This window comes from Oxyura jamaicensis, chromosome 1, assembly GCF_011077185.1.
Source record: "Oxyura jamaicensis isolate SHBP4307 breed ruddy duck chromosome 1, BPBGC_Ojam_1.0, whole genome shotgun sequence".
NCBI lineage: Eukaryota > Metazoa > Chordata > Aves > Anseriformes > Anatidae > Oxyura > Oxyura jamaicensis.
The window spans coordinates 189109992-189129226 of NC_048893.1; the positions used below are offsets into that span (position 1 = coordinate 189109992).

Here is a 19235-nt window from a genome sequence, read left to right on the forward strand (position 1 = left end):
AAAGAAAAGAAAAGAAAAGAAAAGAAAAGAAAAGAAAAGAAAAGAAAAGAAAGGAAAAGAAGAAAAAAGAAAAGAAAAGAAAAGAAAAAAAGAAAAGAAAAGAAAAGAAAAGAAAAGAAAAGAAAAGAAAAGAAAAGAAAAGAAAAGAGGACAAAATTTCAAGGCATTCAGACAAGCCCTAGCTATTTGCCCTATTAAAACACCTGAGAGTTTCCCTCTGAAATCACCTATTTTTGGAGTAACTGATTATTCACCTTGGTGGTTACTGTGCTATTAATGACAGTGCTCGCTGCAGCAAGACTGAGGTTGATAACCAGTGTCTGCAGGCTACCACCTCTGTTTGGGAACAGCTGATGTCCCCAGCATTGTTGCCCAGCTTCTTCCCCTGCAAGGATGCCCACAGGAGAGTGGGAGGCACCAGGCACTACTTCTTCCTGTCCCCAAGCTCCTGGCAGCTTTGCCCCCATTCACTCCTTTTTTATTTCTATATTTTTAAAAAGATATATACAGGAGCTTCTTGGTTCTTGGTTTTGAACATAAAGAGAAAAATAAAATAATAAAATAAAATAAAAATAAACTAACTAAACTAAACTAAACTAAACTAAAATAAAATAAAACCAAGCCAAACCATAGCAAAGACACCATCCCAAATATACCTACAGACCATTCAACCTGTTAACACACAATTATATCACCTAGCTCTCTTCTTACAAAGGCATGCATGTTAGAAGGAGACTAATTTAATGACATTTTCTGCCCCCCGGAAGCTTTTTCCTTCTTGTCACAGCTTCTCTATTTGCATAAAGATTACCTTAGTCACAAATTAAAACAACAATGATTATCTACAGTACCCTTTCCCTTATGAGAAAGCCTTTTGATATCATAGGTTTACGCCTAAATTTTTCTTAGTCCTTAGGATAAAAACACTTAACTTTCATGTAGTTTGAGTTAAAACATGAACTCAGTCTGAGGAAAGGCTCTTATTTCTGTTCTCCTTATGGAAGAGTACAGAATAAACACAGTTCTCACTTCTCATTCCTGCCCAGGAAACATAGTATCTCCTTGCCCACTTCTGGTCCATATCCTCATCCCAATCCTAGGGTACCAGAAAAACATTACTCTTCCACCAGATATACATAGGAGCATGGAAAACACCAACGGGAGGTGTGAATATATATATATTTTTTATATATATATATATTTTATATATATATATATATATATATTATTTTATTATATTATATTATATATTATATATATATATAATTAATCCCTGGTATCAATTATGATTGAACAGTGCTGTTGGGAAGTTCATTCTTGCAACACAACGGCAGTGTTTCACTAAGACATGGCTCCACTTGCCTCCAGCTCCCCATCCTCTTTTTTCAGGATTACTGCCTCTTCCCCAAGAGACCTGCTCTGACCTCCTGGGATGTAGAGAAGATAGGGCAGAACAACCTGCTCAAAACCACCCTCATCCTGCGAGGATGCAGAACGGGACAGGAGCAACTCAGGAAATGCTTCTGCACTGAACAGCAGAAAACAATAATAAAGAGGAAAGTGTAGAGCCTCTAAAATACAGCTGCATATACTACTAGCTGCTCTGGGTGACATTTAACTTTGGTTTTATATCTGAAAACTCTGGAAATTTTCTGAAGTCTCTGAAATTTCTCTGGCTTTCATGCACTCTGAGAGGAAGAAGAGACCTAAATTAGAGCTCTGCCCCAGGAATTTCCAGTTGCTTTTTTTTTTTTTTTGTTCTCACACACGATGCTCTAAATAAGTAAAAGGAAGAATACCATCACAGAGTTATTGTTTCTGTCATAAATTTTAAAAACTACCTATATGAATAACTGTAAGTCAAAGTCCTTCAGGGACTGCCATAAATCCAAAAACTGTCTGAGTGCTAGATTTAGTATTTGGAGTACTGAATTAGCTGGATGAAGCATATAAAGGCATGCAGAGAGAAACAGCTCTCTGTTAGCTATACACACACACATTTACCCAGACTTTTGGGCAACAGTTTCAAGCAGAAATGAACAATAACTCTGTCCAAGCAAATTAAATCCTATCCATGTTTCCAACATGCTATCAGAGCCAGGGTGTGTGATGCATCAGCCTCTTTAAGCCTCTTCCCAGAAAGTGTTTCCTAAATGTTTACAATTTTCTAATGTAAATCATACAATCATAGAATCACAGAATGGTATGGATTGGAAGGGACCTTTAAGACCACCTAGTTCCACCCCCTCCTGTCATGGGCAGGGACACCTCCCACTAGACCAGGTTGCTCAACCTGTCCTTGAACACTTCCAGGGATGGGACACCCACAGCTTCTCCAGGCAAATTTTCCAGTGCTTCATCACTCTCTTGAGTAAATAATTTCTTCCTAATATCTAAAAGATATTAGGGAGGAATCTAAATCTCCCCTCTTTTAGTTTAAAAGCATTCCCCTTTGTCCAATCATTATCTGTCCATGTAAAAAGTTGCTCTCTATTGTTTTTATAAGCCCCCCCTAAGAACTGAAAGGCTGCAGTGAAGTCACCCCAGAGCTTTCTCTTCTCCAGGCTGAACAGCCCCAGCTCTCTCATCCTTTTTTCATAGGAGTGGTGCTCCAGCCTTCTGATATTCCTTGTGACCCTCCTCTGGACATTCTCTAACAAGTCCAAATCTTTCTTGTGCTGGGGGCCCCAGACCTGGATACAGCACTCCAAGTGGGGCCTCATGAGGACAGAGCAGAGGGGGACAACCACCTCCCATCAATGTCTGGGATTGCCCCTGCCCAGGTGCAACACCTTGCACTTGGACTTGGTGAACCTCATTAGGTTCACATGGGCCCACTTCTCAAGTGTGTCCAGGTCCCTTTGGATGGCATCCCTTCCTTCTCTTATATCAACTGCACCACTCAGCTTGGTGTCGTCTGCAAACTTGCTGAGGTTGTACTTGATCTCCCACCACCTGTGCCATTTACAAAGATATTAAATAGCACTGATCCCAAGAAAGACTCCTGAGGGACACCACTCATCACTGGCCCCGAGCTGGACATAGAGCCATTGACGGTGACTTTCTGGGTGCAGCCATCCAGCCAATTCCTTATTCATTGAATGGTGCACCCTTCATATCCATCTCTCTCCAATTTAGAGATCAGGATATTGTGTGGGATCATGTCAAAGGCCTCACAGAAATTCAGGTAGATGACACTGGTTGGTCTTCTGTTGTCAGGTAATGTAGTCACTCCATTGTAGAAGCCCACCAGATTGGTCAGGCACAATTTCCACTCGCTGAAGTCATGTTGGTTGTCTCAGAACACCTTGTTTTTGCATGTTCCATGAAGTTCAAACTGAGAGTTTTAGAAGTGTTCAAGTCTTCTGTAAATTTCTGTGCTTACATGTGGGAGAAAACTAGCAAGAAACCTATTAATTTCTACCTCTGTAGCTCAGCCTAAGACACTATCCTATTCAAAAGGCTCGGAATTATTACAAGATAACTTCTGACATCTGGCTTCTTGTAGAACAGCTGGCTGCCAACTTCACACAGGGAGTGGCAGTGCAAAGCTGGGAACAATCACATTCATGTTGTCCTGGCAGACACTACTACTTTGGGCTACTTTGGGTTGCAACTGGCTTTACAAAGAGACAGAAGTGTGGCATATCCTGGCTTTTAGGAAGTCTGAGAAATTCTTTGTTTTCTTGATGTTGAGCGTTGAAGTATCTACATCAGTTAACTCAGGTGACAAATGCAGCTTATTCAGTCACCCCTGGCATGGATGCAGGAGATAGCCTGCTGTATTATTGTCTTCTGACAGGTTTTGGATGTTTCCATCTCTGTTTGGACCTACTGAGAAAGATGAGAAAAAGGGACAGGCTCCCACTAATAGCTGTAGTTTTTCTGCATTCTTAAGCAAAACATGGAAAGCTACAAGCTACACCACCAAAAAAAAAAAAAAAAAAAAAATCAACTAGGAATTACTTGCTATTTTTGTCTCAGTGGAAAAAAAACAAAAACAAAAACAAAACAAAACAAAAACAAACAAACAAACAAACAAAAAAAACATGCTACTAGCTTATTATGGTCACACACATCCTTAAGGAACTTATCATCATCACAGCACTAACAATAGGTACTACTTTTTGAAAGATTCACATTGAACTTCATAATTTTAATTAAGTATGGCACACTTTTTGGGGGCCAAGAAAAGGCCCCAGATGATTTTATTACAGTAGATGGAAGCTGTTCACTTAGCTCCAACAGTGTGAAGACAATACTTTCACAGACAGGACTGGAAAGGAAGGTAAGTGCATTACCTTAATGCATAGTTTAAGAAAGCAACAGGCTTAAAGCTACACTCGTGTGCTGCAATTCCAGTTGCACACATTTAAATCTCACTAATGCTATCAAGATCTACATGCTGTGCAGTTAAGAAAGGAAAATGCCTCATGTAGGCGTGCTTCCTCTGGACTGAAGACACACTTTACCCTTTACTGCTCTCCTGTCCATTATAGCAACACGCGGGAAAGCCCTTCCCCATGCTGCTGATTCCTCTCATTCATATTCCCCTCAATAATTTGTGCAATCAATAGCTCACAGATGTGAAGGGGAAGGTGGCAGTACAGCCCTGCTCGGCCACACCAAAGCAAAGGAAACAAGAAGCTGAGGCACTGGAGAGACGTTTCTCAAGGGGATAATGCTGACAGGGGATATCAACACCTTTTCAAAGGTGTAATGTTATGCTGGATCTCATTTTAGTCTCACAGATTCTATATATGTGCAAGGAACCACAATTATTATTATTATCCTATTATTGTAATTGCTCAAAGGATTTTCTGCTAGTCTCCCATTTAGCATAGTATGTGAAAGGCTGACAAAGGAAATGTGATTAAGGTGTGAAGCTCTAGTGCCTGCCAGCTGTACTGAAGTGCAAAAGATTCCCATCATAAACAGTAACTGAAAGAATGATGGGCTTTCTGGGGGCTTTCATCAGGAAATAAAAATACACGAGTCCTTCAACATCTGTCACAAACCTAGAGAAGAATGGGGGAAAGCAATCCAATTCATCTGTATAAACTGTCTTTTGCGGTACAACTCCACCACTCCCTCCTTCCATTCACTCCCTTAAAATATTAAAGTATTGACCATGACGGAGTCTGGGGCAGGCTGGGACGAGCAGGACAGAGATGGAAGCAGGCATAATTTTTCTGAGGGAACATTTCATCAGGATGAAATTTCTTTCCTGTTTGCAACCCAGACACCAGCTCTTCATGCTCTGCCCCTTCCCTGCTTTCCCTGCAGTGGTTAAGCTGTTGGCTATCTGTAATCAGCACGGCACAGGAGCTGACACAATGTGCTGGAGCCAGAAGCTGCAGCGGTGTGTCCCCCGGCATGGGGCAGGAAGGAGGAAGGTGGCCCAGCTCACAGGACACTGGCCACTTGCAGGGCAGTGGCACTGCTCTGGCTGTGCACAGCTCGGGAAGCACCATGTCCATATCTGCTTGCAGAGCCTCCTCTTGCAGACTGCTCCTCTCAGCACAAAATGCTGGGGTACCTTGAAGGAACCAGCAAGCAGGAAGGGAGGGCAGTGGATGCAAACCCACACAATTATCTCTCTTTCAACAGTCCTCTTAGCCTTATGCTCTTCCATGACTATTAATTCCTGTTGTACTCCACTGGGCATGCTGGACGAGTTGTTACATCCCCCCCGTACTACGTTTTCACAAACATCTGTCCAGCTTAAAGTGTTTCAAAGTCTTGTCAGCCCACACCAGCTGCAATCCCTAGGTCACAAGCACCAGCAACCTCATTCCTCACCCTGGAATAATGCTGCTTCATAAATACATGGCCTCTGATGCATCTTGAACTCCTTCACCCACTGCAGAAACTGACAGTGAACAGAAACTTCAGGTGTGCGGCCTTACACGCATTTACATTAACAGTGCCCATTCTTTTCTGCATTAGGGATTTAAAAACACCTTGCCATATTTCCAGATGATTTTACTAATAACTGTATAATAAATCACTTTAGCAAAGCATTTTATGGATGGAGTGGTAGTAAACAGGATGCTGCAAGTACAGCTATTAGTACAACATAATTAATTGCTGAGGTCTTATGTTACCATGTCTCCCTGTTTTAATGACTTATGGTAAAGGAAACAAAACATTTGTCCTTTTTTCCTCTCTCTATATGTATTTTATATTCAGAATAGTGCAACAGATCATCAAAGACAGCTATGGGAACAATTCTTGTATTCCTTTACTCGGGCTTTTGCTTTCTGCAAATATTCCTGTACATTAAATCTCATTCATCATCATGTTTGTGTTCAGCCTGCCATCTCCTCTGACACACAAAGCAGATGAAACCAGGGACTTCCAAAGCTAAATTCATAAGTCTTAGTATCTTAAGCTAACAGTCTGAACCCTCCAGGTGAAAGCTGTAATAGATTCACATCCTCTGTGGCTCATAGAAAGTGAAAAATGTGGAACATACATGACCATTAAGCTGTATTTGTTAGTAGACAAACCTGTGAATACAAATGATGAGGATTAGTGTGCATTTATTAGCAAAAACATACTTAATGGTCTTTGAACCTGTGTACCAAATTTATACTACTTGTGCTTCAAGCCATACTCTGCTATGGGGTTGGAATGTACTGTTTGTTAGGAGAGGGATAAAAACCACATCCTTTGTGTCTACTGGAAGCATTTTTTTTCAAGGGAACTTGCAAAGGGCTCCAGCAATTCCCTAAATGTCTTGCTGGGACATGGGTCTTGCTACCAATGGTGTCCCACATTGCCCTTCTCCTCAGGCAAGATGCAGCACCAGCCAGCCAAAACAAACGTCCAGGGGCTGTGGGGTCTGCACAGCTGGGACAAGTGGGTAAAAACTGTGCTGATTGAGGTCTCCCTCTGAATCAGAGACCAAAAACAAACCCAGCAGGCATTTTTATTTATTTATTTATTTATTTCCTCCTGCTTGCCTACTCTGTATAGCTTCTGTACTCCACACAAAGATAAAGATGATGGGCAACATGTATAAATGGTGCGTTGATGGCATGACAATTTACCCATGCTTCTTCTGGTCTTTAATTCAAAATTGGATTTCTTTGGAGAAGATGGGTACCCATCCAGAAAAGAATTATGGATTTGATAAAGAAATTACTTGAGGATGGCTGACTAGCATCTTGTTGACCAGACTGGGTGATCAAAATGGTCCCATTTAGCCTTAAAACACAATAAAATGTGAACATTATTACATGCTACCCGCTCTCACATTTATTTTGATGACCTTCTTTTTCTTCTTTGAGGGACTGATGCCAGACAACAATTCATCCCCCAGACTGCTTTCATATCTTTACTGTATCATCTGTAAGGACTTCTAATGTGGATCACTTCCATATGGCACCACTCCTGATCTGCTAGTCACACACTTTCGTGATGCATATGTAATCTTGCAACAGATGCAGTTGTATGTCCTCCCAATACACCAATGTCCTCTTACACTCTTTTCCTGGAAAAATTGCTTGTGCCTCCACACAGCAGCTCCAATTCTTCACCTCTCCATAATAACATATAATTGAAGTCTTACCTTGTTGCTTTTACCACCCAACAGAAGCATTAAACAAGGATACCAAGCAGGTAAAAAGGACCTGAGAAAGAAAACACCCTGACTAGCTCTCCACTGGAGGCCCCACAACAGCTGGATAGAGAGGCAGCACTACCTGGGTGTTTAAGCAGCCCCAAAAGCCAGCTTGGGTTTTCTACTAGAGTAGAAGGGATAGATTAGGAAAATTTTCAGAGTCAGTCAAGAGCACATGACTATTGATTTTCAAAGGAAATTATCCTCCCAGCTGCAGTGTTTTTGAAAAGTCCTTTCTTAAACACTCTTCTCAGTTTAAATGGATACAAATGACCAAACCTGGAGGAAGAAAACCTGGAGGACATCACTAATAAAAGGCCCTACAATGACTCTGCTGAGACTGTGGCTATGTAAATCTTTGTTTCTTTCTCCCCATCAGCTTAAAGGACTTTAAAAAAAAGTGCTAAGTGTACTGATGCATATGTGCTTTTAATATTATAGGTTTTTACTTCTGAATTTTACAAGAATTTATCTGTGATAAAGTGCTTTTCACTTAAACGCGATGCTATTTTCCAGACTTGCACACAGCACCATCCAGACCCCTATCTCACATTAACTAGCAGTGTGAAATATTGGTTTTGTACATCACAAATATTTAAGCAGAACAAGAATCTTTTGAGGACCAGTAATACTTTATATTTTGTACTCTATTTGTTCTAGAAGAGTTTCCTTTCTTTCCCCAGCTTCTACCTTGAATATGTATTACATGAATCATTTCATCCACAGAGGAAACAGGTATGACCCTGACACTGAAAAAAGGTCACATGAAATGTTTAACAAAATGAAATGAAGCGTAACACTAGGCTGTGAAATAAATTAATAAGAACGGACTATTTTGCATCATAATTCCTAATTATTTTGTATAATAATTTTAACACATGCATTGCCTTTTACAGCAAAATGTGGAAATTAAAATTCTGTGTCTGTTTAGGAGATTTGAAAACTGAGACAGTAGAGGTCCCAATTCTTTTCAGCAGTTAACTTGCACTACCTGTGAGCTTTTTTAAAATATCTATTTGATGGGTATTCATTGGGAAATCCTGAATTGTAAGAACAGGTGACATGCACATAAAAATGAAGTTCAAATTTTATGGGCTTAAGAGAGTACTATGCAAATATACTATAAAATCAGCCAGAAGATGTGCATGCAGAAATGGCACAGAATCTACCCCAGAGAAAGTCTGCAAGTGAGAAACTGAGGAACTGCTACAAACTGTCAAAAGCTGATGTATTTTAATATGTCTTCAAAATGTGTTAAAACCTTTCCTTACAAAGAATCTAATAAACAAGCAGGTGAAAAGTGTAAGTGCTTTTTGTTTCTCTTGTGCTCTATTTGTATTTACAGAAAAAACCCTGCAGTCACAATCATGTCGTCCATGACTTTAGAATATAGAAAAGTACTGCACAAGACTGAATTTTTTCAGGAGTAATGTTTACAGATAAATACAACACTGAAATGGCCTGTGGAACTCAAGAAAATCACTCAAATGTCATTCTTTTTAAGTAGGCAATTACAGACCAGAGGTCCAATTTCTAAACATAAATATTTAAAAAACAAACAAACACACCAAAAAAAAACCCACAACACATGAGTTAAGCAATTTAATATATTTTTTAAAATTGAGCAATGAGAGAAAAGAATGATAACCTGTTAATCTTGCAAAGAAGCTGTTTCCTACTTCCTTCAGACCACAATTCCTGCTCAGGTAAAGCCCCTATTTAAATCATTTACAGCACTGCCTGTGGAAAGAACTGCAGGACAAGGGCCAATATTTGAACTGGACTTTGTTAATGTTAGCATAACTGGCCAGCACCCAGCAAGAGCAGCAGCTTGTAAATATGCATACAGGTCTTCCCCTTTGAGTCCCACAGAAAGCTTGTATATAATTGGCTTCTGAAGAATGTTGTGAAGAGGAAGGATAGGTCGAGTCTTTACACTGCATGGTCAATACAAAGATGACATGTATGTGTCACCCTTGTTCCACCTTCTTACCACAAGGAACCAGAAATATAACAAACTTCTGCAGTTGTCTAAACAAACCAGGCAGATGCTTCAGGCAGGACTATGGGAAAAAGAACAGGGAAGAACCCAAGTCCTCACAAAGGAGTAACACTACTGAAATGAGGCAGCTGACCCATACTTTATCACACAGACAGGGACAGATCTTCTAGAGTGCTCAGCAATAAGCAGTTCCCATTGGAAAGACAGCTGCTGCTGAGTACTCTCTCTGAATGCCAAAATATAAGGTGACTTCTCTTTTTAAACTTAGGTGCCCGAAAACATATACTTCAAATATAGCATTTTTAAGAGTATTCAACCAATACCACAATTTAATCCATATCAGTATTGTTAAAATCCAGTGAGAACTTTGAACTAAAACAAAACAAAACACATGAAAGTTATGTAAGAACCCACACTAGACAGAAGAAGAAAATGGAACTTCTGGTTAAAAGTAAAGCAGCACCAAATTTTCAAAGCAAATTGAATAAATTTAATTTCCCAAATTCAAAAAGAGAATTCTTGATCTAAACAGGAATAAATTGTCTAGTTTGACTTTGTGTCCCATTACATAACTTAGATATAAATATCCCCATGTAAGTTGCAGGAACTCCTGCCCAGGCCAATCCAGAGGATTTTGTGCAGTGCTAGTCCAACATCATTGCCTCAAGCCAACTATACAGAGGAATGGAAATCCAAAGAGGAAGCCATTTTTTCCTTTTAATTACATTGATCCAATCATATGGAATTCTTCACATTGGCAATAGCATAAAATTCATTCCGTTTAAGGAGTAAGACCTGAGAAAAGATAATTTGGCCCTATGTGTTTAAATTCAAAGTTTCACCTGCTCCCAACCTGAATTTGCACAGTTCATAGTAGGATGTAAAATGGTTAAGAAATCAAAGCAGATGGCTTCCTCTCTCATGAACAAGCAAGTCTCAAAACAATCAAGGCCTAAACATGAAATGCATGAGCTATTTTGACCAGCATTCAAACTTAGATTGCAATGATAAAGCTGAAGTTAATCAATTTAATTCACTTGTTAAAGTGTTTTGTCCTATACAAGAAGCACTGCACTGCATTGACTTCTGCAGGAGGAATGAAGTACCACAATCTTCATTATTAATCCCATGAAAAGAAGATGAAAGAAAGAAGAAGAAGAAAATTATTTTTGTAGCCTCTAATAAAGCTTTCAAGTTTACAGTTTTAGCCAGTCCAGTAACATGTTAGGACAAAAGCCTTATTTTGTGCCAGAAAGATGCATGTTCTGAATTTTCACTGAAGAAATCTAACTATATTTCAGCAAAGGCCCATCATTTATTTTCCCAACAATGACCTTGAAAATTAAATCCAGACTCTGATGGACTGGAGCTATTGATGGCTGATTTTCTCTTTGCTGTACAGCTATTCTACAAGGATCACATTTAGAGCTATGAAACTCTAAATGCAGATCTTTTACGTGCACATATACAAAATCCTCCATACATAGCAAATGGCACCTAAGTACGCATGTATTCTTTGATTCCATCAGCAAGTTCTAATCATAGAAAGTTTTAGAGAATTTTTTTTCAAGAATTGGAGTCTACTTTGAGATAAACTCCATATATGAAAGCGAAACACTCAATTCTAATTGTTTTTTGTAATCACTCCTATCTCAGAACAGTAAGATTTAATCCAGTTATGTTTCTCTAGGCAACTGGTACACTGTTTGCTTCTGCAGTTCAAATCTTACCGTATGGTATGCTTTTATGGTAACTCTCAGTATACTCCAAACTGCATGTTTGGGAATACTGTACTGCTCTTGGCAGCAAAAGAGCAGTTTTGGGACTGCTCAGTCTGGAGAAGAGAAGGCTCAGGGGCGATCTCATCAAAATCTATAAATACCTGAAGGAAGGGTGCAGAGAGGATGGAGCCAGGCTCCTTTCAGTGGTACCCAGTGCCAGGACAAGAGGCAATGGGCACAAACTGGCACACAGGAGGCTCCCTCTGAGCACCAGGCAGCACTTCTGTGCTGGGCAGGTGACTGAGCACCGGAACAGGTTGCTCAGAGAGGTTACGGAGTCTCTTCCTTGGAGATATTCAAAAGCTGCCTGGACTTGGTCCTAAGCAGCCTTTTCTGGGTGTTTCTGCTTGAGCAGGCGTTGGATGAGACCTCCAGAGGTCCCTTCCCACCTCACCCACTCCATGATTCTGTGAAAATATCATTTGTCTCTATGACACCTCAATTTTTAAATAAAGAACACCACAGTTTAAAATGACATGGATTATTAAGCTAAGGTTACACTCCCATTGCTAAACTGAGTTGTAATTATTAAAGCAGAATTAGTAATCAAATTTAATGAAAATCTTAGCAAATCAAAACAGAAAATGCTTTAAGTGAAATGACACATAGTCCTGACATGAAAGCAGTACTATATCTGAATCTGTTTCCTCAGCTTCCTGAATACCACAGTAGAAAAATTAACTTCCCAATGACACCACCTCTGCCCTCACTACCACGCATTACAAGGAGAAGGATCCATGGAGAGGCCAGGATGAGGAGGGAGGCTCCTGTCTGTCCTTGGGGCTGACTCTGAACTTAGTGAAGCTCAAACAGAAACTGCATTCTGGTGATGCAGAATCAGGCTCACTAAGGTCAGATCATCAACCCTGCCTTAGACCAGTGGGTGTAAAAGTCAAAGAGACAAACTGCTGGAAAAAAAGTAAAGTTATTCCTAGGCAGATTTTTTTAATTCCAGTAGGCTTTTTTTTTTTTTTTCCTGATCCATGTAACATGTTAACAACATTAAATCTGTTGTTCAATAGTATCTACTGGGATTAGAATTTGGTAAGAAGTGAATTGTGTGGAAGTTGAAACATGAGGAGTGTCTGGCTTGACCCAAATTACACATATTAGGAACATACTCATCTCAGAATACACATGAAGTTGAACTGACTCAAAGGGAAAAGCTTTATTTTAATAGGAAACACTGATGAAACACTCAAACCAATATCTTTTCTCACCCATTTAGCCCAATCCTGCAGAACTGCAAGGCTGGTTATACACTAAAGATTTTTGAAACTTCAACAGAAAAATTCACAAGCACAAGACAAGAGTTGGAAGGTAGATGGTTCTCTCTAAAATAGTACAGCTTCCTCTCAAAAGTATGCAGGCAGGTTTAATGTTGACTGCTTTGCTGAAATACACTAATGGAATGTAGAAGGTGCATGGAATGGAGATAATTTTTCTGTGTTCAGTTGAAGAATAAATATATACAATGCTCTCCAGAAATCAATGCATAATTCCTACATCTGAAATCAAGCTGAAGCTAGATTTCCAATCATGAGCAAAATCTCCTGCTTGTAACGTGCAAACCAATGTATGCCAATAGTTGAATGTTTCAGCTTTGGTGTATTGTGTTCTGATGAGTAAGAATCTTGTACTATTCATGTTTTGCAATAATTTCAGCTCTCTCTGTCAGTAAGAGAGATTCTCTGAATAATGTATGCAGTGCAAAAGAAACGAACAGTTTAAATAAAACACGCAAGTGGGAAGGGGAAAGAAGAAAAAAGACTATCTCCAAACTGATGCAGATCAGATCCCTTTTGCTGGCTTACAACAGAGTCTGTGTGCTTAAACAACCTGTTTTGTATGCATTCACACTTAAGAACAAAAATAATGTCTGGGCCTTTCTGAAGAAAACTAAACATGCATGACAATCATTATGAGATAGATATTAATAATATATACAAAATCACACCAATTCTAAAACTACTCCTGGATGAACATTTGTCTGTATGTTTTTATCTAGTGAAAAGAAAAAATAATCCACTTTTTTCCAAGATTGCAGTGAGTTACCTACCAATATGCCCTTTATAATACTTGGAAAATGTCTGTTTACTGTCCCTAACACATACACATTCAGAGCAGGCCCTGAATCTTCACAAATAACATCTGCAGCAAATGGAAACAGAACTAGAGGTAACTGGTCATGTCTTAGATCTTCATGCTTGAGCTCACATGCATATTCAGTTCAGTCCAGCAGCTCTAATGCTTTTGTACTGTGTATCTGGAGACCTGTGTGTGCTGAGGAATTTTTCTATACAAATAGCAAGATCCAAAGCCACTGTTTCAAAGGGGTTTGAGAAAGAGTTATCATTTCATATTGGCATGAAATCACTTAATTCAGAGCTGATGGTGGGGGTTCTTTAATTAGGTTAGAAAATCTCTCACACATCTGTGCATTAGAAGCCTCTGTCAAGCCAGCAAATTCAATCACATGGAAGTCAGTGTCCTCCAGCCAACAGACAATTGATTTTTTCAGGATTCTGCTCATATTTAGCTTAAGGGACATGTGATATGTTCATTCAGTCGTCAGTCAGTTTGCCTACGTTTCATTAGGAGAACATTTGTTGTTTAAAAATATTCTATGGTATTAAAATGTTTTTAAAAAACAAGAAAGTCAGATTATTAGCACAGTACTGCAAAATGTCAAATAAATACAAGCTTGGGCTAAAAATACATGTTGGTTTAAGTGGGAAGTACAGACCTAAAGGAGGCCTGTAAGATTATGTCTATTTAATACAGACAGGTACAGAATTATATTAGCACACACACAAACATATACATTTACTTTTCCTCTTTCTCTACCTCCCCCCATAGTGTAGAGATTCATTGTCTCTGAGTCATTAAACTCCTTGGAACAGAAAATGGGTTCAGTTAAAAAAAAAAAAAAAAAGTAAAAAAAAAAAAGTACCAGGTTATGAATCACTATTTCTATAAATGACAGCAAGTACAAGGGACAGGTTTTCCTCAGTTAAAACTGTGCAAGCTAATCATAACCTAAGGTCGTTCAAAATGAGAGAGAAGAATCTACTGTGGATCATAATGAGGGAAAGTTTTGGACAAACCTTTTTTTTGAATCTAGTATTACACACAGAGGTGGTTCAACTTCAGATAATCTCAAATGTATGCAAATCAGAATTAATTCACTAAGATTCCGACAGAAATACTCTCTACAATACCCCTAATCCAAAAAGTAACAATAGCCTCTGAAATTATTTGGTAGAAGTGGCTGTGTAGGCAGAATCTTAGATAATTGACTTTATCTAAGATTACTGATTTCAATATAGAAAATTTTTAGTTCCCTCCTCCTTCACTAAAAAATAAAGTTTAAAAAAGCTACTGTGTCATTTGTCTTCATGGACTATATAATTAGTGCCTGCAAAAGTTGACATGCATTGTAATATTTTCTCAATGAGCTACACATGCACAGATCAGATGCCTTCCAGTTTCAAAGCACCTTCTGAAATGCTTTCTCCTTATGGAATCTGATATTGATTTTCACGCTAAACACAACTAATACGTTGCTTAATATAGAATTCAGACTTAATAAGACATCAATCTCTCCTGCATAACATGAATGGAGCCATTTTGGCAGCTCAGAAGCTTTTCCTGTTAAATAAGGTGGCAAGGTCATCTGAAACTTAGAGTACCAAAGTCTCATATAAATAAATTCAGTGATCTTTCAGTAAATAACATATGAGAACTGCACAGTACATTGTATGTTTACATATTAAAAAGTGACACAGAGATGGCTGTGGGAAACTGGAGAGAAACATAGGACATATTTAAAAGGCATAATGGACAGTAAGACCTTCTCCAGAATGTTTCTATTTTAAACTCACTAGGCAATGTTGCTTAGGGCATCTACTTCCAAAGGCAATTCACTCCTGAATGAAGAGAAGGGATTCAAAAACTTAAAGGCCACAGAGCAAAACCTTTAGAGGTCCTGAAATATGAACATCCAAGTAGTAATGCTACTACTGCCTTCAGCTTTGCCACACTGTATCCCACTGTCTTACATAATAAAATGAATTCCTTCTTATAAACCTCATGTATGTGAAGATAAATAGAAATGATGCTTTGCCACTTTCTGAGACTGAGCAGTATCCAGCATGTGTTTTAGCTACTGCTAAAGACCCTGAGGTGATCTAAATGTAGAAGTTCAGCTAATTATATTCTGATTAAAAAAATAAAAAACAGAGAAAATGATTTTGCTGTATTTGGTAAGGGCATTTCATTTTCTATTTTCCTTTCATGGTGCATGTGCATCTGTGCGCGCGCGCGTGTATATAAAATATATAGTAGGAAGAGAATATTTGTTCCAGTTGAGGTGGTCTGTGAAATCAAGTAGATCAGATACTAACTTGATTTGGCACCAATGTATGGATGCATAGAGACATATTCACAGGATGTATGCATTACGAGATCATAAGAGACATTTACAACCTAGAATATAAGAGCAGGGCTGCCTCAAGTGACATCACCAGATCAACTGCAGCGTCAACCAACTCAAATATATTATCCTGCACACCACTGCTTCCCTGTCTCCCTTCCAAGCATTAGAAAAGCATTTGTGACTACAAATATTATCATACATTTTGAAATACATGCAAGGCATACCACACCTGAAAGCGAACAAGAGTAACTGTGGGGTTTATGGACAGATCGAGACATTCATAATTTTTCTTTACAACAACAAAATTCATCTCCATAGAAACCAGAAAGCAAGAAACTACAGTAATAACACTAAAGTAAATGTCACATCAGGTTAGTCAGCACAAAGCAGAAGAGGGGATTTTGCTCCACTTAGAACTAACAAGGACTGCTGCCCCTTTTCCCCTTCTGCTACGGGAATCTACACTGAAGACAGACTTACTGATGTATTTCCAATGCAAGATAATGATGCAGTTTCCTGTTATTTTCACTGCAATTTACCCGTAAAGTGGTCAGATCAATGGCATGTTTACTTACAGGCATTTGTTACAGCGAAGCTGTTAGCTGTTTCAATGTTGTCTACATGAGGAACCAAATTAAAAGGTGCTTCAGATGCATTGGGGCTGGTGTTATGAAGAAAAATTGCTAATCGAAAAGCAGTATATTCCTGATCTGTGTTCCTGATGAAGAGACCACCTACAAAAAAAAAAAAAAAAGAGAAAAAAAAAGCAAAAAGCAGAGGAAGCAGGGTGAATAATTGGCAAGCTACTTACTGTCTTGCAACAGCAAGCAACTATCTCTCCTAAAGCTGCACAGTAAGACAAGTCCTAAGACTTTAATGGGTAAGGAACTAATCATATTCATAATCACAACCGCTGCCTTTAAATCACTGTCCTCAATCGATTTTAACCTCCCTGATGCATTCATGCCTCTTTTCTGACTTCTCAGTTTCCAGCCTTTCATATATAAATACCCAGATTTGCCATGATTACAGTGACCTTTGAAAGTGTTTAGCCTCCATCTCCCTGCTACCGAACACACTGGTAAATCAGCTACTCAACAGCCTCTTACATTAAGTGGCAGGCTAATTAAGGAGAATGATGCTTTCTGGATTAAAATAAAATACCAACTCAGTGCAGGAGAATCTGCGCTGAGCGGGAATATAATGAACTTTGCTCCTCTGCAGCCATGTGCAGGCAGGGAGCAGCTCAGCCTTATTAGCAGCATCTTTACAAGTCCATGAGAAATGATGCAGTGATGGAGCTGGGCTGGAAAGAATTCAGCTAGCTGCGTCCCATCTGAAACACTGATGAAATGAGTAAAGCTGGAGGTGACAGGAAAAGGGTGGGGAGGGGGCCCAGGACTACACGGAGAGGCTTGCAAAATCCCAAACTTTCCAGCTGTGGAAAGGGAAAGAAGAGCAGGGTTGCCTTTTACCCCCCACCCCTGCCAGCTACCGCAACCTCCAGTGCACGTAACTCGCCATCCCTCTGCGAGCCAGGCGAATGCATGGGGTGCTGGCAGGGGCCGAGGCAGCCCAGGAGCATCTGCCCCAATCCCCTTCCTCTCCTACAGATCCCACACACCCAGGAGCAGGAATGAGTTTCGCAGAAGATGAGCATCCCCCTACAGCAGGGGAACACACACACGGACACGTACACACACACACACACGAGCACACATACACAAATACACGCGGGCTTTCTGTGAAGGCAGGGAAATGGGATGGTGGCAGAGGAGAAATCTGCAAGCTGCCTTTCCAACTCACTTTGCAAAGGCTTGAACCCCTGGGCACACTCACACAACCCAATGCAGCGCTTACCTATTTGCACACTGCTAGGAAATGCTCCCATTGCTAGTCCCCAAAAGCCAGAAAACAACAAGACAAGCTGTCTGCAAATTATCCTCATCTTCTCTTTTGCCTCTCTCTCTCGCCTTCTCCCGCTCGCTAGATGCTGCTCAGAGAGGCATTGAGGACGAGGTGGCTACAAACAAAACCAAGAATTTAAAATAAAAAAAAAAAAATAAAAAAAAAAGGAAAGGGAGGTTTCCTCCTTTCTTTTTTTTTTTTTTTTTTTTTCTTTTTTTTTCCGGATTTTTTTTTCTTTTGTTTTGTCTTAGTATTTGCTCGCTATCCTCCGCCGCTCGCTCTCAGCCTCTCTCCCCGCCGTTTCAGCAAGCCATCCCGCCGCACCGGCTTTTTCCCGCAGTCTCCATCGCCGGGGAGCGGTTTGTGTCCGGCTGCGATGCTTGCACATGCAGAAGATGGTGGGAGTTTGGCGGCGGGGGGGAGCGTCTAGTGGCGGCGCGGCGCGGTGCGGGCGGACATGCGCCGTGTGCCCCCCCCCCTTTCCTTTCCATCCCTCCCCTCCTCATCCCGCCCCCCCCCCCCCCCCGTCTCCTTTTATTATTATTATTATTATTATTTAATTATTATTTTACTCCCCAAGTTCCCCGTCCCCGTCCCCCCTCCCCCCATCCTGCTCGCACCGCCGAGCATTTTCCGCGCCGCCCCGCGGAGCCGCCTCCGGCTCCTTGCGCGCATTGCAGCGCCAGCGGCCGGAGACTTTTCGGGTTTTAACCCATCCATCCCCCCTACACCCCCAAAAAATCCTCATTTTTCCCCTCGCACATCCGCGGGCGCGCAGCGGCGCGGAAGTTTGTACCGCGGGGCGAGAGGGCAAGGTGACTGCCCCGGGCTGAGACCGCTGTAATTAAGGGCAAATTATGATTAATGAAGGTTTCAGGGCGTATCCACGTGTGCTGAGCAGCTGCGGAGCGAGGGGGGGGGGCTCCGCGGAGCAGCGGGACCCTCCTCACCTCCGGGGTTTGCGGTAGGGGATGGAGCCCGGTGGAGGGTAAGCGCTCAGCGCTTGTGGGCACTCGTGGCAAAAGGAGGGAGAGAGAATGAAAGGGAAACCTCCTCGCTCCTATGCTGCCTCCTCTCTTATTTATTTATTTATTTTATTTTATTTTTTAATGTATGTATTTTAGGTGGGAAATAATGGAGCTTTCCATGTCTAGACAGTTAATTTTTGGTGGCTTTTTTTTTTTTTTTTTTTCTCTCTTTCTTTCTGAACCTTGAAAGTCCTGCATAAGTGGCTGCCAGAGGTCTGGGGGTATTGCAGTTAATAATTAAAATATACATATAATAAATGGTAGGTAATGAAATCTTCCAAAAATAGCTGTATGTCAGAGACAAGAGCTTCTAGTTTTACCTGTGGCTTTGCAGAGAGATTTCTGTTAGTCCTGGGGAATGTCTGGTGCTTCAATAAATTAATTTTAAAATGTTAATTGGCAATATGGAAGAATATCGATTTTTAAGGTGAACTTTGTTATTTTGTATTCA

At 40.3% G+C, this 19235-nt stretch overlaps 1 protein-coding gene across 10 annotated transcripts in view; it reads right to left on the bottom strand.

The window, feature by feature from the left end:
• Positions 1–18224, bottom strand: part of GRIA4 (glutamate ionotropic receptor AMPA type subunit 4) — a 236995-nt gene extending 218771 nt beyond the window's left edge. For 4 of the 10 annotated variants that reach the window (XR_004751259.1, XM_035327577.1, XM_035327585.1 and 1 more), the window contains exons 1-2: positions 17709–18223; positions 16424–16582 (exon numbers count right to left, since the gene is read on the bottom strand). Coding sequence is in view for 9 of the 10 variants with exons in the window: in XM_035327577.1 (XP_035183468.1) it covers positions 16424–16582; positions 17709–17796 (247 nt within the window). In the remaining variant the exon portion in view is untranslated. Of the gene's footprint in view, positions 1–16423; positions 16583–17708 lie in introns of all 10 variants that reach the window. The other 6 variants (XM_035327618.1, XM_035327599.1, XM_035327607.1 and 3 more) reach the window with 3 other exon arrangements.
• Positions 18225–19235: the final 1011 nt, after the last annotated feature.